The 27,927-nt window shown below is 40.7% G+C and overlaps 1 protein-coding gene across 2 annotated transcripts in view; it reads right to left on the minus strand.

The window, feature by feature from the left end:
- Positions 1 to 27,927, minus strand: part of LOC105286610 (neurotrimin) — a 153,447-nt gene that overhangs the window by 123,336 nt on the left and 2,184 nt on the right. The window contains exon 1 of one of the 2 annotated variants that reach the window (XM_011351663.3): positions 24,549 to 24,724. The exons of the other annotated variant lie outside the window; for it this stretch is intronic. Within the exon in view, the coding sequence (XP_011349965.1) occupies positions 24,549 to 24,645 (97 nt within the window). The 5' untranslated portion in view covers positions 24,646 to 24,724. Of the gene's footprint in view, positions 1 to 24,548; positions 24,725 to 27,927 lie in introns of those variants that run through there. 2 annotated transcript variants of the gene reach the window in all.

A 27,927-nucleotide genomic window follows, 5' to 3' on the forward strand; every position in this document is an offset into this window, starting at 1 on the left:
AAAATCCAATAACGTGCATTGAAATATGAAACAACTTTACTTTAGTAATAATAATTTGTTGGAAATCAGAGATATTCATATGATTTGTTTCATCGATTGACAAAATATCAACCACCATCGGGGAAAATTTCTGTCAAATGGAGTGTCCTCAATTGAGCTGCCATCAATCGAGTACCTCAATGGGTACTCGATATTGGATACTCCATAAGAATATAAGGCAATCAATCAAACTTCATACATAGAAATGACAGTCAAGTGGAGTCCAATTGACCAACAGCTGTCCACTTTTTAACACATTCTATAACATGAGTAATAATATTATAATTGTCAGTATTAAAAGGAGGAAAATCAATTCCATTATTCGATGAAACGTCATCACGAGAATGGATTATTGCTGTTGATTGTACTTTCTATTGTTCATGTCACACTTTACTCGAGTAAAGTTTCGAATCATCGAGGTATATAATGTCTTTATTAAGAGCGTTCGATTATGTTCGTAGAAAGTAATCGAGGACGCCCTCGATTTAGCTCAATAGATTCTGTTATAGCTTACTAAGAAATCGTAGAACGCATGCGATATTAACATGGGATCGAGATCGGGTGCAACAAATTGTAACAATAAAAATATTATAGACGAGACGGCGTTATCAAAACGCGGCTATACTAAATTGGTTCATCAACGTTGGACTTGAGCTGTGCGTATTATGTCCATATATTCGTGCATCGTGATGTTGATTATTTAAAGAACAATATAGACATGCACCTTGTTATTGATATTAATATTAATATCAATAAACAATACAATGCAAAAGTGATATTATTTTAAAGGATAATATTTTTAATTTAATACGATTTATTAATAACATTTATCATCACTTATTGAATGATTTATGGAGCACGTATAATTATGCATTTGGTACACGAATTTGAACTTCCAAACCTCGCTGCATGTACCCTAAATTTATAATTACACGTATGTACACGCAGATAAAAATAAAAATGTAAAAAAGTTTCTAAAATGTTTCTAGTAGTTTTAATGCATCCATAGATGAGCACATGTATAATAAATACGTATTTCTGATGCCGAATGTACAAATACAGATCCAAATCCGGCGACGTGAAATCTACAGTTTAAAATTATTGATCAATCCTCAATATTACATGTGCATATCCCATTAATTCCAATCGGAGTTTGCAATTGCAAAACTTTACGTCGCGATTAACATGTTAAATTAATTATTAAATAATGTTAAATAATATCCGTAATATAATCACAAGGCATCAGGTTAAAATCAACAGTGACAGCGGCGATTTTATCGAGCGACAACGAGTCGACAATCAGTCATGATAATCAGAAGTCAGTTCGGTATCACGTCGCCAATTCGCCAAATCTCCTGGCCCGACCGTCTGCCTACCGGCTAAAGAGCGTTGCAATCAAATAATACGTTATCTAACTCGGCTGTGTCCGAAACGATGCTTGAGATTTTGAGTCTCGTTGGACGACTTGGGAAGAGGTGGAGTGCGCGGATCGGGACGCGGAGTGCTTAGCTCGGCAATAGTCCAACGCGACCACCTCTGGCGGTCACGTTGAGATGAAACTGCCTTCGGAATTAAAAGGACGAGATAAAAATGCGAGCGAGTGAGATTCCCGGCGCCTTCAGGCGGGGCCGATAACGGAATACTTAATTAACCACATCACATTACTGATTATTTTCCCCGATTATGACGGTGCGACTGCAATCGGCGAGAGAAAGAGACACCGAGGGTGACTGCCGGCCTACCGGATGCTGCTCTGTATTCCAGTCTCGCGCACGTTGCGACTTTGACCAGCCGATTGGCCGAGGATAACGGGAGAACGAGTCGAAGGAACGGAATCGGAAGAACCGTTTAAGTTGCGGTCGCCCGAGCTCATGACGACCGCGACCCATCCACTTGGGGAACTGCCTCCAGCAGTCACGTTATAACGAGACGCGACGTTCCGCCGATCCCGTACTGCACCCACGAGTTCTTTAATGACCCTACGAATACGTGTGCGATCGTTATTCGCGCGGGAGCCGGTCCAACGACCGATTCGGATGCTGCGAGTCCGCCTGTCGGAGTATCCGCCGATCGTGCGCGATCTCTCTAGGGACCCTCGCTCTCGGATAATTTGTGCTATTGGCATTTGTGCGTGCCGGAACGTACACCAAAAATTGTCTTACGTAATTCTACCGAAATAAATGTTTATGTAACACGAAAGTCGCGTCAGGCGTGCGGTGTGCATTTACATTCGCGCAAGAATAATTTCTGTCTAATTTGAATGAACATTTGCATGACGTTCCAACAAGAGTCAGCGGCAAAGCTACGCTGAAGCATATTTCTGACTTTCATTTTTTCCAATTCTTAGTGAAGAAGAACTCGGTGTATATATTTATTAATGTCCCGTTTTAATTACTGCCGAGCGCTCCGCCGAGAGCGTAATTTACCCGGCAAATTGCAACTAAACCCGCACTCACGCGCGATTGCAATCCGTACCAATGATTACGTCACAAATGCTATCGGAAACTATCTTCGACCAATACGCCGGCCAATATTTACATCATAAATCAACGCGCGAACTGCAACACTCTAGCAACTACATCCTTCTCTTCGTGTAACTAGGGTTTCAGAGGAAACTGCGCGCTCCACGGATAGCGATTAATTAAGCGACGGCTATCAACGAAGAAGTCATCCCTTTGACAACAGCGACGATTTCCCGATCTGTAATCACGCTGTTTGCCAGCCGGCGTAACTGTTAATCCACCGTCAAGAGGTAATCGTCGAGACGATTTACGCGCGTCATTCGAGCGCAAACTACCATGTCATAACGATCTAATGCAGCCGGCTGCTCGATGTATAATACGCAAAGCGACTTCAGCGAAAACTACAACAGCCGGATAAAGCCTGCGACAGGTGTAGCCAAGTGCCCGTGCGTTGCCCGTGCGGGCTTCCACACCACCGGATCCGCAAGACGTTGTTCAATATGTCGCAATATTGCGCTATCTTGTGTCTCCGCGTTCCACGTCACACCTGGCGATCTCTCGTATCGAAGCGATCATGACTGTGAACCAGAACTCTTGGGGGTAATGCATGTACCTGCCGTACACAGCCAGCACTAAACTGCCACTCGATATCCACTAGGATATCCACTTGGTGCATTTAGGTCACGATGCGATTTCCGTGGTAGATGTAACCAGCGAATTATCGCAGACGAGGGTATTACTGTTCAATTGAAAAAATTTCTATTCACTCCGCTTATCTTCGTGCAGCTCTGTATTATCTGTTTTTCCGTGCTAGGTGGAAAACACATTGAGACGTGTGCACTGTGCATGCATGTGTTATGTAAATGCGCATGAGGGTAGCCAGATTGTGCGCGTACGAGCGTTCTAAAAGTCTATATTTATCGAGACAACGTTACGAGCAGCCTCAGTGAGCATAATAAGCAGCTCGGAATAGCGTCGGTGCGAGCATTGTGGTAATTCAAAGGTCTCCGGAGGCCCTCCACGCTCGGCAAACTGCCGTGACACTCAAGTAACTGGAACGGCCAGCGTTTACAAACGTAACTCATCGGCAGATTAATCTCACGGGTTTTCGAATGGATCTCTCGACGATCGTGTCTCGGGGTGGGATATTCTTTCCGTTCCAGGCGCCGCAGCGTCCGCTTTTTAACTTTTCGCTCGCAATTTTCGTTCCGCCGCGAAAGTAGATTTTAAAGCGGTACCCACGCGCTCGAATAAATTTGTTTTAATGAAAGCCGGCGATTTACAAACCTCCGGGATTCGATGAATTACCGGCGATGAGAAACGACGATGGGATGTTTTACAAATGCTTTCCTCAGCAAATTAGTACGCTCGTAAATTACAACAGTAATCACGAATTTGTCGGTGAATAAAGTACAGGCCACTCATCACCAAATTGCATTTCGAAATACATAATTAAAACTGCATATTATTTAGGCCATAAATTAATTACCACTGTTATTGTTGTAATTTAACATTAAATTATTTTCTCACACAGAGCTGCAGCGTGAAGGCGGTAAGCTGCGAGAGCCCAAACAAGTGGAAGTACTCGTCCGAAAAGAGGAACTGTGTGCAACACGCATAATTAACTCAGGAAAAAATTCTTTACTTCCTCTGCATGCCAAGTCGTCTCATTCAACTGCCCTTTTTCCGAGTCGACTCGACAAAGAAACGACTGACCGAGTGTCCGCGTTTAATTAACTTCGAGCAACATCTTTTAATTATAAGACCATTTCGCACACGCGGAATGTAGACGCCGCATTCCCGACATTATTGTCGGCGAATATGTATTTACGTTGCGCTTTCCTTCTTTAGTCACGTGACGGGCCTCGTGCAACGCGTAAAAGAGTGTCCCATACATTTTCGCGCCGCGCGTATAACAGGGACTCGCGACGATTACGACGAGCCCGCACGTACGGCTATGTAAAAGAAAATTTAGGAAAAAGCTCGTGAGAATTCCGGCATTCTCGTCCCTCACCGAGAAACATCGGCACTTTCATTTTATACAAACAGGGCAGTCTGATGAAATAAACGTTCAAGATTACTGCAAAATTTCGCGCGGCGAAATATGCTTGGCGTCATCGCAAAGAATGAAATTCCGCCTTCATCCGTCGTATAGAGCAACGCGCGCGCGAATTATCGCGAGTATTACAATTGCCGCCTCTCGCAATTAACCTCAAGCTCCCGTGCAACTTCGCAAAGGACAAGAGGGGTTGAAAGAATACGAAGGATTACTCCGTGGAAGTTCTAGGCGCAATTACTGTCCGCATCGCGCGACCGAGCCTTGTTAAGCTCGAGAAACGGCACGGCATGGCGGAGAGTATCAGCGTTAACGTACGAAAGACTGGAGGACAAATTTCATGCTCCGACGAGTGCCAGTTCTGGCGAATTTCACGGCTCGTCGAGCCGCTATCTGCCGATCGGGAAGTGAGGTCTCTCTACTTAATAAAGAATCAAGTTTCATGCGCACGCGTGCCCGGAACAACCCCCCCGCGCATCACGTGGCGAACGCGCGCATGCATCCCCGCGCTAATTACAGCACGCACGTGTGCACGCAGTTTGAGATCCCACAAAGCGTCGTCTGCTCATAATGGGCCGCGGGCTCGTCATGAATAAACGAGTGCCGTCTCAACGATATCGAAAGCTAAAGTGCGCGACCGAGTTCGCATAACCGAGTCGAAAATGATTTTCGCGACAACGGGGATAGAAATTATCCGATTAATATTGCAAGCGCTGTTCGCCCGGTTCGCTCGTAAACTGCTCCTTTTTCCGTGTTCAATCCGTTCATTATACAAGTAGAACTTTATTAAGGATGGAGATTATAACGAAAGTTCGGGGCGGAACGAGCCGATAAGATATTGAAACTCTGAAATTAAAATCCACGTTTTAACTCGGCGTTTAGCTTATCCGGCGAAACGTCTCGATGTTGGAATGACATTTCCTTTCCGATTATTATTCCGCGTCGCGATCCTACGTAATTATTCCCATTGCGTTTCTCCGTGCGAATACATTTCTGCGTGCTTCTTGCCAAACATCGATACTCTTCGCGGCACGTAAGCTTGTCGCTTTCGTCTTCACCCGGCAAGCACAGTGCAAAACTCTCGGCACGTCAGACGCTGAAAGGGATAAATCCATTAAGGTTTCCGGAGTGCACAATGCGCAAACGAGCAAATTAGTTAATTAATACTTCGCAACCGCGCGCGAAGGTACTCGATCTTCGAGCGTCTCATAGCTTCGTCGTGCGCGCGCGATACGCATAGAGGATAGTGAAACGAGAGAAGATGTCTATGCGTCTACACACGTTTGTGAAGCTGTGCGGAGGGTTTCGCTCCGAAAGGAGGAAGCCGACAAGAAGTGGAACGCGAGAATGCGGTCTGTGTATGCACAGCGTACCGGTGAACACACGAGGCGCACGTTACCCTTGCCGAAGTCGATATTACGGCCTCCTACCACGCGAGAATTCGGGGATGTAGACATGGTACTCGTGGGTGTTGAATCGCCTGCTAAATCGAGTCGGGGCAATCTACTGAAAATTAGTACCCGGCTTTCGGATATCGCGTTTTCAGAGGACGGGGGAACAGGCAGCGCGGCAGAGAGGGTGGAAGAAGGGGATGGAATCGGAGAAGGAATCGATCTGATTATCCCCCAGTGAATGAGGTAGACGTTACGCCGCGGATAGGAAATAACGTGTGTCCGATTCGTGTGTCGCAGAGTATGAAGCGCGTCTATAGTATAACGCTCGTTACTTTCAAACGAAATCGAGATCTTCGAGATCCCAGAACCCAACCGAGTAATCCTGTCTATTTTAGAGAAATCGCGCCGTTTCGATCGAAATTTCGAGAAAAGCAGAGAAAAGCGGAGTGCCGTAAAGCGGTATCGTAAGACGTGCCGAGGATCGAATAGAATGAATCGGTATAAATAGTGGAAAAGTAGCGCGCTAGCCGCAAACCGGCGCGGCGGAACGACAGAGCCCATCTACAAATTGCAGACGAGGAGGCAATTACGAATATCGAATTGTTCCCGACATCGACAGGTAGGAGAATGTAAACCGTCTTCGATCCGTGCAATCCGGTTGAAAAAGGAGATAATTGCATGTATAATATATAGATATATAATAAATTTCTAAATACCAAACTCCAACTGCATCGCTTTACTCCGTCATTATCAATCAATGCTTGTCTGCAACGAATTCTAACACAATGAAATCCCTCGATGTCTGTATCACGCGCTGAACTAATGAATCGGCCACGCGTTAAGTTTTCATACCATCGACCGATGGAAACGCTTCACAATTAACAGCGTTGCCGTCAATCGCGAAGTGCGATTAAATTATTAGGCGATCCGATGAAAATGGTCTGTCATTCTCGCATTTCCGACACGTGCGTTTGTTTGATATTTTAGTATTACGTGCAGACGGATACAAAATTAAATTGAACCTGTGTAAACAATAGGTATGCGCTCGCGCGATGGTATTAATACGCACGGATCTACCTTGTTGAGTAAAAACAAACCGATGTAACGTAAATTCAATTAAAATTGCATCGGCGTCATTTAGCGTCGCAGCTACTAATTTTTCCCGCGACGTTGATTACTCGTTAATCTATGCTAACAATTAATAATTTGCGTTAGACACGAAGTAACTCTATTGAGTGACAAGAATATGCAGCGTAAATTGATAACATTGTCGATAAGTAATATTACATGGCGGATCGCGCTGCTCTTTTGATCGGATATTATAATTTATGTAAATATCGACAAAAGACGCACGGTGCTGGTTAAACTTTGTTGTGCCTTCGAACTTTCGTGTATCTCGTTGCCGGCAAACTATGCGAAAGTAGATAGGCAAGTTTTCGAGATACTTTCTCATTTGCGTAAACATAATTGTAATTATTTATAGCAATTGGCAACGTACTTTCCCTCATGCATGTGCACTTCTTCTCTATTACGACCGCACAAAAAGGAAGTGTAGAACAAAGTATATACTATTGTACATACACATACTAAAAGAATAGTACAAAAGAAAAGTAGATTGACGGAGATTATTAATTTACGCATAAACGCGAAATTCTAATAATAAAACACTTTTCGCATTTGTACAATGCACATTATAATGTAATTACAAAATGTATATTACAATGTGAAAATTATTATTCAAGTTTAGCAAGTAGCTCTGATCCTCAAACGTGCCAAATTAATTTAGTAATTATCTCGATAAATGCTTTCCATCATCGTAATGTTAATGACGCTAATTAATTAAAGTTTATTAATGCATTATCATATGACGATGCTTTAACGCACAAAGTATCCGTGACATTTTAATTGCATGCGATATAACGGCGCTCAGTGTTACTCGCCAATTAATATTCGCAGAGGTAATTAAAAACGAATTTGATGTGTAACGAGTTCTCCAATTTTACACATTAATTTGCTAATTGAATCCTCGAACGGCGGAGAACTGATAAAGTTGTCGTAGAAATTTTTGCTGCATCTGAATTTCGTTAGTCATAAATGGTTTCCGAATGTCAGATCGCACTTGAGATTACGAATGCAATGTCACCGTATTATAACGCACCCTGTTTTTCTGACGGTACTGCATTTTTCTTGGGAGTTTCGAACTCATGACAGGTGCGGCTTGCACGGAGCTTAAGTTACTTGGAGCTCGAGAGAAGTTAAGAAATTAATAATTTGGTTGAATAACTTTCGCAAACACCGCAGTGTAATTTACATATATATTAATACCTAACCGAGTGTGAGATTAAATTATGACATCGAAATGCAAATTTTAACACAATTTCTAGTCACGCGTACCATTAAAAAGTATGCTTCTAACGCTCTCTGATTCTTGAGAATTTTAAACCGTGCGTTGTCGTCTTTGTACCGTTAATTTATTCATGTTACGATAATTCCGTAATAATGTTTAGAATTATGACTATTTCGATATTTACTTTAAACGGAAATTTGTCACAAAAACAGTGGCGTTACAATTATTTAGACAGAATATAATTACCAGAATAGGCAATTGCTTTCATAAACAAAGCGTTGATAAATAGAATGTGGCGCGTATTAAACGTTAAATGATGTCATATCTATCTCTTTCGAAACAGTTAATAACATGAAACATTTCACAAATTTCTGCCAGCTATCACATGTTATTAAAGTATTTCGAATATCAGGAAATCTTGTTTTTCTCGGTACAAAGTACAAATACAATATTAATCATAACACTGGCTACATTACATTACATCAGAATATTAGTCACCAATTAAGTCGACAAAAACGGCCAATTTAACATTTGCAAGTGATAATTATGTCCTCGTTAGTACTTACATATTAAATACTCTGCTATTGAGTTAAATCAGTTACTTTCATTCTGTGTAGTTATTAAGTACAAGATAAAAATAATATTTCGTATGTAAATGCCAAGTTATTATTTATACATATTTCTTTCAAAACTTTTTCATCAATTTTTAATCCGCGAGAGTACATGCGTTGTGAAGATAGAATTTATTAAATTATTAACTTGTTACTTGGTACGTACGTGTACGAGCGGATTTGAATAATTGAGTACGCCTTTTATCATACAGATATCCAATTATAACAATAATATTCATTTTTATCAAAATTCAGCTCTCTTACTGATCCCAGAATATGTCCTCGCATCACTATATAAATTCATCGCCAGATACGCGATATGAAGAACGAATCATAGCGAATGTAACATGTGTAATTCGCCGCAACCAGCACGTTGAATAATATTGCGCGATGTACCTGTTCCGATCGTTCGCGCGATAGAATATACGCGAGCCATCCAGAAGTTTTTGTATTTTGCATTTCACATTTTTTTTGTGCATATGCCACGTTACCCCTTCACGAATATTCCGCATCTCGGTTCACGCATGCAAACATTTCACAAATTACGCGGACTGCAATAAAAAATGCAAAGCAGAGCACAGGACCTCATGGAAATTAGATTTTTGCTTTGAGAGACTATTTTGTTGGCAGCGATTCTTTTAAAAAAGTGTTTACTGCGTGAACATGGAACGACGGGCCACAATCCACTTTATTAAAAAAGTCGCGCAAACAAACACGTGCAGAGAGTTGTATTAAATGTAAACTACATATAATATAGTATATAAAATGTCTCGCAATACTTTTGTTATGATTAATGTTTAATAGATTCGCAAGTTCTCATCACATGCAAGCGGAATTGTACATCGACGACGGATCTTCGAGCTGGCGAGTCAGTCTGCGGTAAATCAGGATTCAATATTCTCGAGTGATGTTAGTACGGTGTAGTTTCATGATATAATACCTAAATCGCGTACTGCGCGCGCGACGTATTGTAGGAGGATGAAACCGAGGAATGAAGCTCGAAACGAGGACAGATGAAATAATATTGCTGATGGAATCGGATCTGGCCGGAGACTATTCGAATGAAATAAGCAAAGGAAATTGGATGAAGCAGCACCCTGCTCGACAATTTTAAATACAAAATATTGTACGGAAATATAATAGTAGAAAATAAGAAAGATGAAAAAGACTTTGCGTAATTCGATCAATCGAGAAAATGTAAGCTGGAATCTTCATGAAAAAAAAAAACATAATTACAATGTATTAAGGTGGGCATAAAATAATTTATATTAATATACACGCCTATCATTAATCTTTAATTAGAAATAGTATTTTTACGAAAAAAAGTTGTTTCCTCCGCAAGAACAATTCGCGAATAAATAAAATCCAAAATCCTCTCGATCGGCAGCATCATGGCGAACGAAAGGGAGATGGATAAAAGTCGTCCGGCGATGTCTGCGGTTCGGGCGGGATTGAATCGAGCTGCTCGATCTCAGGCGAGTAAAACAAATCGAGCGATGTAAAATACCCTGCGGAATCATCACTCTCCGCGAACAAGTAAACCGAAAAGGGTGAGGATCAAAAGAGGATTCGGTCCGGGCAAAACTACGAATAAATATTGTCCCATCGTGCGCACCGTCAATATTGCAGAGCGGAAAACTCGAAATGCATACACGAACGAGTGCGCGCGCGCGCGCGTGTGAGTGCCCGGCACATGTGAATCAGGATGGTGATGCGAGAGGCCGACGTCTTGTTTATCCCGCGAGGGTTCGTAAAACTGATCCAATCATCGTCTCCTCGGTCGCAGGGGCGAAGAGTACCGTGGATGAACTGGCTGCGAATGGCCGGTCAACGGATTCTCCAGACTTTTTCCGTAGATCGAGCTTCTACGTGCACGTATACATAGAGCTTGTATCAAAAGCTGTGCCCTCAAACGTGAAATCTGGCAGACCAAAGTTGCCAAAAAAGATAAATTAAAATGACGAAAATAGAGATCCCGAACTATCATCGTGGAAGTTCTTCCCATTAGAGAAGATATCATTGAGAAACGTTATTTTTGTACATTACCATTGAACAAGTGAATTTTTATCTGAAATAATTAATGTCGCATTTCTTATGATGAAGTGTTTCTGCTTTAATTAAATTTTCGCTCTCTTTCTTCCGTTTCTCCCTCTGTTCACTATTTTCTAAGTCTAGTAACTAAATTTGGCCTGAGCTAAAGATTTTTGGCCTCAAGTTTCAAGTCCTTTTTAAGACAACCTGTATCATACTGGCTTCCAAAGAAGAAGATAGCCCGTCCTCCGCCATATGCAAATTTGCCGTACCATCTCTGAACCGTTTCTAGTGGACTCCTGTGTGACATTTAACGCTCGTAAGGGGTCGGCCCAGGAAATCATTTGTTTCTTTTTATTAAATTTAGTATCCCGTCCGAGCAGTGTATTCTGAACATATTGTCACGGAATGAACAAAAATGTTATTTTTGCGAGGATATTATGTTAGCCGCCGTTGAATTGTTAACATAAATTTCGGTACAATTTGTTACATTTCACAGAGCACGAATCGGTAATATGTTTTCTTCTCTCGTATTTAGGAGCAACAAGATATATCGTAAAATTTGCATTTTCTGGAAAAATTTTTATCTTCCCTGTGCTTTATTGTGTACGTATCATTTTAACGTCTCGCATTCCGTTCGTTCCATAATTTTTTTTTACAGCAAACCTCGATTCACGTATCAGCTTGATAATTCGAAAAAAAACGAATAAGGAATGTTTTATTAATAATTAAAATTTTCAAGCTGATGTCCAAAGGCGTCATCAAAGACTTCTAAAGATAACTTGACTTTTAAAGCGCTGCTGTAGAGATGGATGTAAATTTAATTACCGATTTTTCTGTAAAAGTCGTACTTTTTAATATCATATAAAAAATTTCTCAACCCCTTCGTTGCACTGCAAACTTTAATATCCGTACTCTAGAGTTCCGGGATAAAGGCGATTCCCGAGTAAACTCCAATTGATAGATCGATATCCGTCTGCCCTATCGCAGTAAATTTCGTACACGTAATAAATATTTCATTAGCTGCCGCAAAATACATTCTTTGCTTCGCGAGTTAGCTTAATTTCCCTGATTCACTTTCCAAGTGAATTGCAATTAGGAGATCAACTCTGCGACTATGCAAATAAATAATACGCTTTTTTATGGGATTGGTGTGCAACTTTAATCACCGGATCCGAATATTGTTCCACGATAAACGTGTGCATGATAAATGAAACAATATGCCCGTCGAGTGCATAACTCTTACAATATAAATTTAATAAAACGTTTTATTTCTTGACTGTAAATAAACTCAATTTTAATTTTTATCTACCGATTTTGGGAATTTGACAATTAAACCTGAACTAAAATAACACATTTTTGGTTATTTTTTATTAACTTTGGTTAATTGGAAATATTGATTTCAGTTTAATGCATTGCAGAATGCTTTCAAAGTAAAATCAATTTTGTCATCCATATACAAATCTAAGTTCTATAATAATGTCGGCGTTAGCTTAAAGGTAAATTTTAGTCGGCGGATCAATATACGGTTTCCATCAGAGGAAAGGCTATCTGAAATCGTCATCTGAACCGCGAGAGAGAGATTATAGACGTCTATACGCGCTGCATATCTCCATCGTGATAAGTGTAATCGCGGGATCTGGTTCTTCATGTTTTGAAGAAGTGGAGCGCGGATATTTTGCATCCAGAAGTAACGCATCCTGACACGAAGTAAAGCGAATATCGATAACGATAGCAATCACCGATCTTTCCAGCCACGTAAAAAGATCAGATAGAAGTTTAACAAATGGGGTTTTGCGAAATTATCAAGGATCGAGAACGTTATCCATCAACGATTCTATGTCGGTGCAATTTTAGCAAAATGCATATTTCAACTTTATATATGCATTAGTAAGCTGCTATATGAAAAATTAATTTATCCCTTTGGAGATTTGCGCTTGCATAAAGTTCTCCGCTCGTTCCACCTGAGAAATCAGAACTCTTTTCCTCGTATTGATGTTTGAAATCTTAAATACAAACTAACACTTGACTACTTTAATGTCGTAAATAATTTCGATGCAAGTAACTTTTTTATAATTATGTGACGTTTTAATACATTATGACAAACCAAATTAAATTAATCGTGCAGAGAGTACTAAAACGCTGAGGAAAGTCGTTTAATTAGACATATTACTACGAAGAAGGGCGAATTTTAATGAAACAACGTAAAAGTCGACATTCTTGATTCGGAGAAGTACAGAAATGTCAAAGTCGCGAATGCAAGCGGACGTTTCAATCCACGGCAATAAAACGGGAGTTGTGAAATCTCCCTCTCCCTCTCTCCTCTCTCTCTCTCCATCCGTTGCTCTCTGACGGCATGCACTTCATTTTCATACCGAGGCAAACATAATCAAGGTACTTCCGTTCCACCTTTGCCTGTCGACAATAAATGATACAAGGTGTTATTTACCGCGAGATATGAAGTATACACGAGATGAGGTTTCGCACACCCTCTCGCAACCCTATCTTGCCGAGCTTTACGTAAGAAACATCCATTTCTAGCAGCCTTACGTATTTATACTTCCGTGTGCCAACGTGCGACATTACTTCGCCAGTTTTGTAAATGAGTTTTTCATTAAACATCGCGGATGTATTTCGGTCCCGCGGTCTTCGCGAGGTCTCACTCATCAACTGATATCGGATTTTGCCCAAGAATGAACAGCTGATAGGTCGTTAATAAGCTGCAATATATACACCTATTGGTTTCGGAATTATGCAGGATCGGGAGAAGGTAGCCATCAAGAAGCTCGCTTGGATAATTCCGCGATTTTCTGCAGATTATCGACGAAAGGAAAATGATTAGAAACGGAACATCGGAAACCCACGCGATTGCTTCACTTTCCGCGCGTTATCGGGCCGGACAGTGTAGATTAGCGAAATTGCTTTGGCCCGATGCACTGGCTGTATTAGCAGATGCGGTTTGGCACGATTACCTCTCCCTCCCCATCGCCACCCACTCTAGCTGCTATCAGAACTGTTTGGGAGTCCGGAGTACAAAAGTCCATTAATGGAAGTCGAGAGCGCGTGATCGAATTGCAAACTTTGTTTCGCCGTTGGCGTTAAATTTTTGAACGCCACTGTTAAAAGTGGCTTGACAAATCGGACACCGCCGCAAACATTTGTTATCCTTTTACTCGACACTCGTCCTGTACACTCAATATTTCATTGTCCCTTAGAATATAATAAATTCAAGTTGAAATTACACGATGTTTTTGCATAAAACGTGTGATGCAGCTTGGAACGCGCGCATATATTGAGATGTGACGAGTCGTCTCGCAAAGTGTGTCAAACGACGCGCAGACCGAGCGCGATAACATCCTCATTAATGGAGAACGAGAGAATCGTAAAGGAAGTTTGGACTTTAATTTACTAATACGATTAAATCGACACGAAGGCGCGCGCGCGTAAGAAGATAAAATTTTAGACCGGCAATAAAATTAAATTACCCGAAGTGCGCGAGGAAGCGCGAGAGAACTTTACGGAACTTTGCGACATCGATCACATCCCGACAATTTAATACTAATTCCTCCAGGTATCGTTGCTTTGCAGTTGCATCTCATAACATTTTCGTCGTACATTGCTTGAGTAAAACAATGCGTTGCAATCATGAAAAATTGCCGGCATGATGAAAAGAGCAAATAAATTTGTATACGTAGATCATCAAGTGGAACGAAACACGATGAGCTTGTAAATATCTGTTGCAATATTCAGTCAAGCCTCTTTACTCTCCTAATAAGATTACGCGGGAGGAATCTTTTTCGCTTATCTCAATTTTCATGTCGAATTGCCCGTTGAACTTTTACCGAATATCGCGTAAAACTCTGCCTTCCCACCTACAATTTTTCCTATCGAGATTACCCGCGGCAGATAGTAGACAATTTGATTTTTATTGCATATTACCTTGTATAACCCAAACTTTTACGACTTCGCGCCGTCCCTTCTTGACACATACTTTTTCCAGTCCTACAAACTTGTTTACACCTACTGCGCCGTTCAGGCTTTACGAACCTATAATTCAATTTTCATAAGAAACACCATAAAAAAATGAGGCATTTAGATTTACGGATGTGGGTGGCGATGTGTCTTTATTAAATCAATATCCGGATACCTTCGACTCATATTGTTCCACTTCCGTATCTTTATGCAACTGGTAACGTACATATACATCTCGTGCACCATTTCGTTACGCAAAACGTCACGCTAAGTTTGTGTAGCGTGCTTTTTTCCCGACATTGTTAAGTCATAAATTTCCATAGCTCCTATTTAATTATTACAAATAAATTCCGCATAAATTTCGCCGGGACTAATTGTCGTCACGTTTAACGTCCGTCGTATTCCGCCCTGCGATTAAATTAAACCTCTCAGTCCAGCGATCCAGTTCAACACAAGTGTTCGTCCCTGCACTATATTTTTGTATTGTTAGAAAATGGGAGACACGCGTGAGTGATATGACACTCGCCGCAACTTTCGAATAAAATCGTATTGTTCAGTATCGATACGTCTCTATCATGGCTTAGCGAATCCATTGCAAATCAGGCACCATGCGCGCGCTAGTCTTACAGACGGTTTATCTGCGTCTGCGTTGCAGAGTAAAATTTTATACTGCTCTTCCGCGTTATATTTCAGCCTGATCAGACTTCGTTGGCTTTATATATATATATATATATATGTGTGTGTGTGTGTGTGTGTGTGTGTGTGTGTGTGTGTGTGTGTGTGTGTGTGTGTGTGTGTGTATATATTCATATTCCACAACCCGCATAAAACTCTCGCGCGCTTGATGCTGAAGCATCAATATCAGGAGGGCATATTTTATAGTCAAACACACGTTCCTGCCGCTATACGCTTTACGTATGAATTATTCTCGCCGCTCGCTGAGCACACGCTGAAATCACTCAACTTGGCTACTGCTACTGCATGGAGAACGAATTACATGTGCCGCAGTTTGTTAAATTTCAGAAACCGTATACCAGCTATTATTGGAGAGATGCGTCACCGAGACGAGAAATATCAACATCCTGATATTAAAAACTACAACTGCAATAATTAGATCTTTTGAAAATTCTTGCAACCTGTTTCTATACATTTTAGAAAAATAGAAGTTGCGTTGTACATTTAAAATGTACGTATATTTCGATAATGCGATTATACATGTCTCGATTTATAATTTCCGATATTAATTCATTGCTGTGTTGCTTTCCAACGCTATGATATACATGTATAGAAGTATTGAGAATGTAAACATTTGCGGATTTACAAGTGATTTATTTACCGAACAAATTCCATAGTCCCGTTATTAATACTACTATTAATAGGTCATTTAATTAAGCGTAATAATTACGTGATAGTTTGCAACAATTGGTCCGAATTTCGCCTGATACCGCTGATTCCGATTAACACATTACTTATCAAAAATTCCTATTTTCTATAGAAATAAACAGAATGTAACGTTTAAAATATTGCAGTTTTTTGGCTTTTCGGCGTTTTCTGTTTAGTATAATTGACAAGGATTCCATTTATTACACGAAGAACTGTGCGTTTATACGCACGACAGAATCTCCAAAAGTCATATAATATCACGAATCACGCAACATACAGGACATCGTGAAAATAAAAATGAAAAAAACCGTTTATCAACTTATCGAAGTTGAATGCAGGCAATTTGTTTGCGATCTGCAACAATAGGGCGAATTCGTGCGTCTGACCAAATTAGATTGCACGGCAAATAGGGACGCGCACGTGTAATGGCGATAAAGACAATTATTTTCATTTTCCGTACAGATTGCATTATCACACCGAGCAATCACGTCTGATAACTAGCTATAACGTACGATCATCCGTCAGTAATCTGATTTTTTTCCGTAATGAATATTTCACGCAAGCTTCTAGGATTATTTTAATCGCTTGTTGTTTATGAACAAGACGGAGTTAAGCTTAATTAATGCGTCTTGTCTGACAATCACGAAAATTTAATTAGGGAGATCCTCGGAATATAAATATCCTGGATACACATTGTGCGCAAAATAATACGCAAATCATTTAAATCCGTGAGAAGACAAAGCGAGAGAAGTGGAATATAAAGATCGTCCGAAGAAAAATCCAAGAAACACCAAAGACAAAAGCCTCATGAGCACTCGACGAGAACAATTTTGGAACGTGGTAATTAGTTAACTGTTAAATGTCTATTAGCATGCATCAGTGTTCACCCATTGAAATAATTATTACGAAATTGACAGACGGCTTGCGTTAATTCACGTCATATAATATACACGTCGCTTGTCGTATGGAGCGCAGATGTACCTACCCATCATCTGCAACGCGACTGGAATTTCACCTCGATATAGTTTGCAGTAAGCGGAAATACCGTCGAGATAGTTCGCTGATCACTACACCACTTTGTGTACCGTGCGGAAAGAACGGGGATAATTATATTGCGACCGCTTTCGCGTTCTTGATAAAGGAAATTTTCGCCGATATCGGCAACCGAAGTGTCCGTGCGCGGTCACATGGAAATGCTTTATCTCAATTGAGATTAACGCCGAAGAGTACCTCGATGCTCCTGGATGAAACGTCTCGTCGTATTTATGTCTAGACACGGTTATTGTATTTCATCTACCTCCAGCGCGGCTAAAAACTCTGGCGGCCATTAAAGTCGAAGGAAAGTAGATACATCGGCGTCCATTAGCCTGACACACTATTTCTTCGTTACCACACATCCACAATGATTCGTAGATTACGTATAATTTTTCATTTTCGTTTCCCTCCACCGGGCGGGGAGATCTCGCCCGAAACAAATGACGTGCCTTCGAAGGAACAAGAATTCATGCTGCAGCTAATCCCCACCGGGCATTTCAGGAACGTCGCCGTGTTCGTATCGCGTTATGTGAAATATACGCTCCGTCCGCGGACTGGCCTGATTGCGTTTTCGCGAGTATAATGCGAGGGTATGGGCCCGTAAGATTTGAATATCCGCAAGTTCGCGGTAACCAGCAGTGATATCGATCGCGAGTGAAGGGACCGCGGCACGCGATCGAATCCCGTATCGCGCCGTGCGCTGTCAAACGGAGTCATTCCTGTCCATTTATTCCCGCTGAATGTTCGACGAATTCATTAAACTTGTATCGCGCCGCGCTGTACGAACTTCGATCCGTTTGTTGCGATGTCTGCGGAATTCGCTGCGCCGCAAATCATAAAGTAATACGGGAAAATCGAAATTCAGAGCGCATCCCGGTGAAATTATCGTGATACAATGATCGCGCAAATATTATCATTGCCCGACGAAATGGGGTTCATAAATATTTAGCAGTCACCGTTACGGTGAAGAAGCCACATTTACGATTTTATGCAACGCTTCAAGCGAAGGATAAATGAATTACTCTTGCCGTATCGACTTCTCCGATACATACGAATAATGCAGGACACAATCTGTTTCAATAAAATTCCGATTCTTCGGCGCAAGCCGGCACAGCCAGGAACGTCAGCGGATACCGCAAATAATTGTACCTTCGGGAATTGCCACTTCGAAACTTCGCCGCTAACAGAATCCTTGTAATAGCCGATGATGGGGAGAGTAGCTGCGGAGACGGAGCAGCAGGATTAAGGACATCGTTCCACTCCTCCGTACTAGAAACTATTGCTAGCGCGCACTCGCTGATTCGACTCACGAAATCGTGCAAAAGAATGCCGAAGTTTATGAAGAAAGAGGCACGTGACGTATCGGTCTACGATTGCAACTTGGCCCGATAAATCTTCCGAAAACGCGATTGCCCGAAATGATTATTATCGTCAAACACGGGGTTGAAACAATAGCGGAAAATAACTGCATTTTGTAAAAGGCATTGAAATGCGGTACGTCCTATTTTATGATATATAAATATTCATAAATTTATTTATACGTGAACTAAAATGTTAAATGACAAAATGGATTTATATTGATAAGTTCACATCCGTGTTAATTGTGATAATTTCAATAAAAATCTTACGTTCTGTGCGCGTGAGTGAATGAAAGAATACCAAGCCAAGTTTATGCATTTGTGTACTTGCGTATTTGCGTATTTGTGTATTTACGTACTGCACTGAAAGCTTTAAAGTTTATTACAGATTGTTAAATTATCGTTTAATATCAAAACATTTAATAATGATATATATTGTATACGTAAACTCACATTAAAGCCAACGCGCCCATTTTTAGTATTTCTGACGTTATTCCGAACGTACAATATTTCATAAATTTAATTATTGCAATAATTGCTAGATACGCATATGTATTCTTTAAAGCGCGTTTATTAATTACATCCGCGTTTTAATATGTTATTTTGTCAAATTTTATTGTACAGGATTGACACTTGAAAATCGCGCGGATTAAACAAGAATTGTTATATAATGTATAAAATAAAATAGAAGTCCTTTTATAATGGTTAGAAATAACTGAACATTATCTCATGCGATAAATCCAATATTTGCTGTTAAAATTTTATGATTTTATTTCATAATAAATATATAATTGTTTTCCCGATGTTTCGCGCATTTTTTAATTAGTTTGAAATTTATTACGTGCAATACTTCTCTCGTAAATTATTTGATGATACTCAAGAGACGAAATATCATCTAAATAATATTTCCACATAATATTCGCAAAAATACGCATTTCTCTGATACACTGATAATCTATCGATGTTGAAAGAGAATTGCGATCAGCATCGATTATGTATCATGCAACATCATTGTTAGCTGTCAGAAAATGTATGAGATGATATTAAGCCGTTATAATCCGCAACGTTTTTGTCTCTGACGATATGAGAGATATGGAAATATGAATCATGTGAAAAATAACATTGATTTATACAATTCTTCGATTCGATGATTGAGTATGTATGAGAGAGAGGGACTTTGAAGCTTCTGGAGAAAATTTCGAAGAGCATTGTGGAAGTGACTACTTCATTTTATACAGCTGACCCTTTATATTGAACCGCGGGAGCAATCACACACTCCATTACGCAAAAATTCGCATAAAGCTTAGCGGACCATCTCAGACGTGGCACGAGAACGTCCAATTTACGTGAAGACAAATGTCGTGACATTTTCCACGGTAATGAGAGTGGAGGAAGCCTGGCATGATCGTTTTGTTTTCTTGCACGGCCGTGTAAAGGCACATAAACAAAGAAGGAGAAAACTATAACACTCAAGAGAGGAATGAAACAGCGAGGAAGAAACGGAAAGCAAACGAAAGAACGAACTGGGTTCGAGAAAGAGGCAGACACAGGAAGCGAGAAAGAGAGAGAGAGAGAGAGAGAGAGAGAGAGAGAGAGAGGAGAGAGGAGAATGGGAAAGAGAGCATGAGAGGGAGGAATTTCCTCGGCGCCCCCAGAATTCAATCACACCGTGTTTACAGCTCAGTACACTTAATCCTCTTTATTGGATCCAAAGCGTTTGCCGGTACGGCGTATCTCAGAATTTGATCAATTTTATGGGCAAAGGATTCGGATGATACTTGCGGACCCAGCATCTGTCTATTTTGGTCCTCAGTGAATATATGTGGGTTCTCAGGCCAATGTTAACAATTCCGTGTACAATACACTTGTTATCCTTGCGGACCAGATTTCGATACGTACTAGAGTGGACAAAGTGTTATTGATATCGATTGCAAAAGAGCGTATTAATTTAAGAGTAAATGAGATCTGAATAGTAGCGCAATTACCGCCAAATATACCTGTAATGTACGGCACATTTTGACAAATCGGATTTATACACATATTGAAGTCGGAGGCAGCCGCAAAAATAACTGACGAGCATAATTAGATTCACCTGGTCACGTGATACTTCCTCTTCTTTTCTCTTCTTCCCTAGTTAATAATAAGTACTTCAAAATGTTCCTATTTTAGCAGTACCGCGACTTGCGTTATTCATCCCTGTCTAAATCCTGATGATGACTGTTCAATTTAAATGCGACTGCATTTCTGCTTTTTCAGCTCTGCCCCTTTTACAAACGTGGACGTACAACGTCAGTATGTTTGTACAGACGTTAAATTTGACAATAGGCCGCCAGGCGTTTCTTCACTGAGAACTACGAAATTACGGTTAGTGTTTTATCTAGAAAAGTAACGAGCCAAAACGCAATAACAAAGTGCTCGCCGTTATACGGATGCACTGACAAAACGCACGCACAAAGCTGACATTCGTTTGTAAACCGCTGCGTAATGATACATTTTTTATTCTGCTCCTTGCGTTTCCATTCTCTCTTTCTCTCTCCCCCCCCCCTCTCTCTCTCTCTCTCTCTCTCTCTCTTTCTTCCTTGCTCCTGGTCGCTCACGCTAAAGAGGCGGGTCAAAGATAGCAATAATTAGTAGAACGTGAATCGCAAAATTCCTCGCGTGGCGGATCGATAATGATCGCAGAGTGCGCGCGATATACGACCAGTGATTTACATACTGGCACGGCAAAAATGTCCTGCAGCATGGGGTGCATCGACGGTTTTCTGAGGGAGACCCTGGGCATAAATAACTTCTTAAAAAACCTGTCAGAAGCGATGCGTCGTATCTCATGTTTGAAAAACGTGTCGCGCACGCGACAAATTACATTTCACAATATTAACCATCCGAATACCGGTTACTCCATCTCGCCTTATTAATGCAACTTTCGAGTACATTGGAATACACGATTGCTCGAGCGTGTCTCGACACTGCATCGACCGACGCCCGGGACATTTTTAAAGCGCGCGTTCCGGATATTCTGATATATTGCAGTAATGCGGCAGAGAATATAACGAAGAATATAACGAAGAGAGGTTTCTACTTAAAGACGAACCTGCTATTTTACGATATGACGATCTCCGCGAATGTTGCATCCATCACGTAATTCATTACGAGTAATCGAGATGTTATTCAAGGTACTTAGATTACTCGAGGTTACTCGAGATATTTAGATCTTTATAAGCTCTCGAGTCATTAAATTGTTACGGAGAGTCTTTTAACGATGTTAATAAAATGCTAAAAAGTCTTCAATGCACAGTCGCTGTATTAGATCGCATTTCTACTTATTACGATTCGATTGGCACAGGATCTTTATAACTAACAGCAGTGAAACTTATTATTATTCATAACAGTTATGTGTGACCAACTTTTCGATCGGTCTTGCGGATATCGAGCAAAACAATCGCCACTAAACCACCTGTTACACGCGCCACTTTTTTTATAATTTCATAAAGAAGCAACTCGATTTATGCACTTATTAAGCATTTTGCGTGTTTTATTAACGTGATAGTGTTACGACCAAACTTTAAGAGAGCTTGCCATCCATAAAAATTCTTTTCTCCCGCAACTTTTCCTACCAAAGAATGCGACTAAGAGTTTTGCAAAGTGCCACTTAATTAATATGTCAAAATTGAATGTTCTAAGTTCTCAATAATGTCAGGCTTATAAAACATACTCATTTTCCGGAGAAAGAATAGCAAACAATTTTTGCTTTAGTAGTTTTTATCATTAAAATACGTATATTATTACTTTGCAAACATGAAAATGCAGGAAACTTCCATAAAATTGAAATTTAAACAAAGTTATAGAAACAGCAATAAAGTTAAACGACGCAACTACTGTGAGACCGTTAAGGAATGAATTTCTCCGCGTATTGCACTTTTTGTTCATGACAATCTACTTCGCATACGTAATCTTCACGAATATGAAACAATCGCGATCCAGGAAGTTCTGTTGAACTGTCAAGTACGGCATAAAACGAAATCGGGCGATAAACGCGTCTCTTCCGCGAGAGAAAATACATCGCAAGACGCGTCTAGAAATGCACGGCAACACATCGATATTTGAGCATTCTTTCAATAAAACGACAGGAAAGAAGATATTTAGCATCAACATCTGTATAAATAAACTCAACTCAACAATATATTCTGGAAATTTTATTATCATTCGAGAGAGATTAGATTAATTTTGTTAATAGCACTTTATCTAAGTCAGGTTTTAACGCAAGCTTGACAAGGCCACCATTCTTCAAGTCCTATTTAATTATACGATTTGTTTTTTTTACATTATACAGAATTTTTAATTACAGTAATTGTCATCATATTTAACACTAGATTTACCAAGAGAGTCAAAATGACTTGTCTGGCATTTTGTTATAACGATTAGTCATTTTTATTACATCTTATTTTCCATTTTTGTTAAGTACAACAAAACTATATACAAATGCACATTTTTTTTCACTAACTTGTTCTTTTTAAAACCAAATCATTTTGATCTCTCCGATAGAAATACGTATATATAAATTGTCGGTAGTTCTAGTATTAAAATGGCATAATAATTTTATTATCTGCTTAGTTGTCGTTCTTATTTACTATATTTGCGTTTCTATATATTTGTTTAACCATGAATTTTTCCGGCCCAATACGCGAATGTTTTGTACAAGAGGCAGAAAGAATATCACGTACTATCTGACGGCAACCGCAAATAAAATACAGTTGTCCGTAATTTAGAGATAAAATGCAAAATCAGATCACCACGAATCTCCGCACTCTCTCGTAAACGTCATGAACAATTGAAGAGTGACAAAAACAAATTCGACGAGGGGCAATGAAATGAATTATTCGTCGCACGACTTCCCGCGAACAAATTGGAACGCGTTAAAACCATAACGCAAACTAAGCGTCGAAATTCCTGTCACGCTATAGTCTTCTCAATTAGATCCGCCAATTAACGTATAAAAATCGATCGTCTTCCACGTTAACTTCTCATTTCACTAATGCATTGGTGAGTATGCCTACACATACTTGAACTTATGTTTGATTTAGCTATGATTATTTCAAACATTATGCTTGAGCTTCATATAAAAGCTTTATAAAAGATAAATATCCGAAGTCAATACTATTTAGAGTTTTCAAAAATATGTTTTTAGTAACATAGTTTCTCTTTTTTAATGTTTTCTATAATTTCCGACTTCCTTAACTGATTGGCTGATTCTATTGATTTTTAATTGAAATTCGAGTTATTGCAATCGAAAATCGAAGAACACTTTCGATTATTGTACTTCTCATTATAGAATATTCAATGATATCCTTTATTAGATTATCATATTAGATTCATGTGCATCAAATTTAGAATAGAATAAAATAGGAATAAAAATCAGATATGTGCATGACAAAAGACTTGAAATCAGTTTTCTTTAATTTGCTGCAACTCACTGCGAATGGTCATAATGTGCTCCTAATCATGACTAAGCGCTCTGACCGTGTCGCATTATCAACACGGAGCAGGTTTCCGACCTATACGCGTGAGAACACGTACCACCCTCTCCCACAGACTTTACGAACATATCACAGATATTCGATACTCCTCGATATTCTCTCGGCGAACTAGCCCCTCGACAGGTGATGACGGATGCTTAACAAGCGGCGTAATCAACAGTTTCCAATGCACCACAGGTGTCATCTACGTGATCCCACGGCGCGCACGCGACGACCCTGCGAGAGGGATGATCGGCACGCGCGGGTCCGAGCATAACACGCGGAATCAGAGCGGAAAAAGAAGCGAACGCGATAATCAGACGCAGGTTTACGTGCCGTTTACTCACCGACAAGCTCCGTACGCACGCCCATCAGCAAGGTGGTCACTACCAGAAGGGGTACCTGTCGTCGGCGGGGGCACAGCACGGCACGTCTCTCACCCATGATCTCGCACGTGTGATCGCGTGTACCGCGACACGAGGGCTAACGCTGCCGCGTCGAGACTGAAGTTCCGACCTGCCGCGAGGCTACGTATATCCGGCGCGCACGAGGCGAACCACCCCCTCTTGCAATCGTGCCCCGTCGCGCGCGCGTCCAAACGGGGGCTGCTCGGGCAGTAGAGAGTGCGCCGTTCGTCCCTCTTCGACGTGCTGCGAGGGGGATGAATCCCCCGCGTCGCGGGGCACCACCGTCACTCGCGTCGACGCTCCCTTGACTGGCCAGCCAGCCGGCCGGCTCGTCTAGCCGGTCGTGTGCGCGTGGCAAGTCCTGCTTTGAATTATGCTGACATACCTGGATTTACCCAGAGCCCGGTGATTATGGCGGGACGAGGATTCTGTTAAGCCTGCTCTCGCATTTAGACTTATTTCGCACGTCGCCACAGGTGCGAGGACGCGTTGTTAAGGGCCGAAAAGCGAAGGGGTGCAAACGCTGTGATATGCACTGGATGGATAAAACCCGGGAGCCCGGGAGTAACCCGGTCTCAGAGTTAACGGCAATAAGATTTATTCAGTGCAGTAAATGTAAACTTTGCTGTTACGTGTAATATTACAGTAAATACAGGAGTAAATATTACATTTGCCATTTCGCGATTACTAGCAAAATTGTTATTGAAATTGATGTTGAAATTTTTATGCGATTGCTTCTTATTCGTTATGCTTAAACGCTCAAGCATTATGTTTAAGCTTCATATAAAAAGATAAATATTCGAAATCATTACTATTTAGATTTCTTAAAAATATGGTTTAATAACATAGTTTCTTTTTTTTAATTTCTTCGACAATTTCTGACTTCCTTATTAACCGATTCTATTGATTTTTAATTGAAATTTGAGTTACTACAATCGAAAATCGTTCTTTTTCTGCGTAAAAGGGAATTGATATAAAGTCGAATATCTTTTATTTACAATAAGATGATAAAAAGGGATGATAGGGCTGAATTCTGATAGAGATGTCCGTAAAGAAAGTGGCGGGTAAGGCAATTTCCAATCGCAATTAACCGAGGGAGTAATGCACCAAGGCAAAGATAAATCTGATAATAAAGTTTGAGCGGGAAGATTAATATGAATGTGATGCCTGAATGTCGGGAGATTGACTTATTAATCCGATTTGGAACGCACTCACAGTTCAAAGATATCTTCTCCCGGGCATACATACACGCGCAGACTGGTTCATAATTTCAGTTAAATTATATTTACTTTACGGAACGCGCTCTCTCTCAACCATGTAGGGACACAAGTGTGGAATATTTGCGTAGCGCGATGCAGCGCGAAATGATTTAAATTCTGCGCTCCGACACTACTCTCTTCTCTCTTAGCAGTCGCATAAGCACGGAATCGATGCCATCCTACGCGATAAAACATTCAAATCCGCAAAGAGTTCTCTCTGCCACGCGGTACGAACACAAACGGAATCTTCACCGAGAATTGGCGCGTAAGTGGATGATCGAGCATTGTCGAGAGCTTGCTTTGAAGTTACATTATATTTACCTGATGCAAATCAATTGTGCGGTGTAATAAAAAAATAAGATGCTATTTGAAGCGCGATTCAAATATTGCTCCAGTTAAACATAGAACAGATAATTAATAATGTACTAAGCATTCCAATTTCAACTACGACTTTTATAATATCTGTCAAATATGGAGGTATTAAATATGTTATGAGCATACCACATTATATAATAGTGTGTAACCAAAGTCAGTTGTCTCGTAAATTATAACTAAAACCGGAGAAACGTCAGTTTAAATTACTTCTATACATAAATGCAGTTTGAAAATAATCTCTTGTCCTAAAAAAACAATTATTTGGCTGTATTGATATTGATATGACAATAAGATTTTACTATAGGTATACGGAAATAAAAATTCTGATATGTGTGTTTTGAGTATAGATTTATTCTATCCATGTTATTTTCCCCAATAATACGTCAAATGACATCGACCTATATCTCACACATACGCAAGCACCCCGATTTGACAACGGAAACTATAAATACACACATCCGAGGATTAAATATCTGAAAATGAAATACGATGCGCCCGACAACCGTTCCGATTACTCATGCGGGTGGATTGCGATTGCCTTTCGATCGACCAAGCGGACGCAGGATATATCAAATCAGAAGTTAGTTTTCTTTGCGTCGGACGCTTGTATATTTTACTTAAAATACCTGACGGTGAAAACCGTCGCGCAACTGCGGGGTAAACTATTCCAAGCGCAGCCGATAAAGGAACCCGACGAGTAATTGGAAAAATCGGCGAGAGCGCGCAAAACTTTGGACTATCGATCCTATCCTGTACACAGATTGGCGGGCCAGCGGTATAAAAGGCAGTCCTCTCGCAGGGCGCGTGGTCAAAAGTCGACTATCTCGAAACTTTATTTTACCGTTTCGATACGAGGGACGTGAAAGCCCCGGGAACTCGGTGAGTCCAAAGACATTGTGCTACGTAATTTTCGTGCTCGGGAGACACACCACTGTGTGTCTCTTATGTGCTAGTGGTGATGGCTATGGTGGTAGTAATGTCCCTCAAGTGATGATGCACGATCTAAGGAAGCGTGCATGAAGGCCACTGCATCACGGGTCCGATGATATATCCCCTTCAACGCAACCTCGAAACTCCCAAGCACAAACGTACGACACACACCCGGCCACCCTTAGCTCCTCGACGCCTGACTGCTACACACGAGCTACACAAGCACTGTCGCTCGATTACACACATCGTCGATCTGCCTGGAAGGCTTCTCAAGTTGTCCGGTGTTACATGTGTATCCTCCGCAGTATACCCCGTATATGGCTGAACAAGTCTGACGTCTGACTATTGCACGCATGATATCCGGCGCGCATAAAATGCCGTTATGTAAATTCCGGCATGAGCGCGCGCGCGCGCCCGGCGGAAGTTACGAAACGTATTCTCACGTGTACAATGTCCGAGAACGAGAACGCGCCTCTTCATATTCTGCACCGTTGTATGGTGCGATCATGTATAGCAACCGCTGCACCGTATTTGCATTATTAATTTTGTCCGCATTTGCATTTACGTAAGTCGCGATTTCCGAGATTTCCGTTTAAGCGGGGATCATCATCGACGATCGTGCGTGAAAAGATGCGGGATTATAACTGGAAGTTGAAAACTCTGTTATAACTGTATGTTACACGGAGAACACTTCGCTGACAAAAAACTTGCCGTTTATTCAAATGAATTAATACTTCGTCGCGGAATATTGCAAA

The sequence above is a fragment of the Ooceraea biroi genome, chromosome 14 (assembly GCF_003672135.1).
Source record: "Ooceraea biroi isolate clonal line C1 chromosome 14, Obir_v5.4, whole genome shotgun sequence".
Taxonomy (NCBI): domain Eukaryota; kingdom Metazoa; phylum Arthropoda; class Insecta; order Hymenoptera; family Formicidae; genus Ooceraea; species Ooceraea biroi.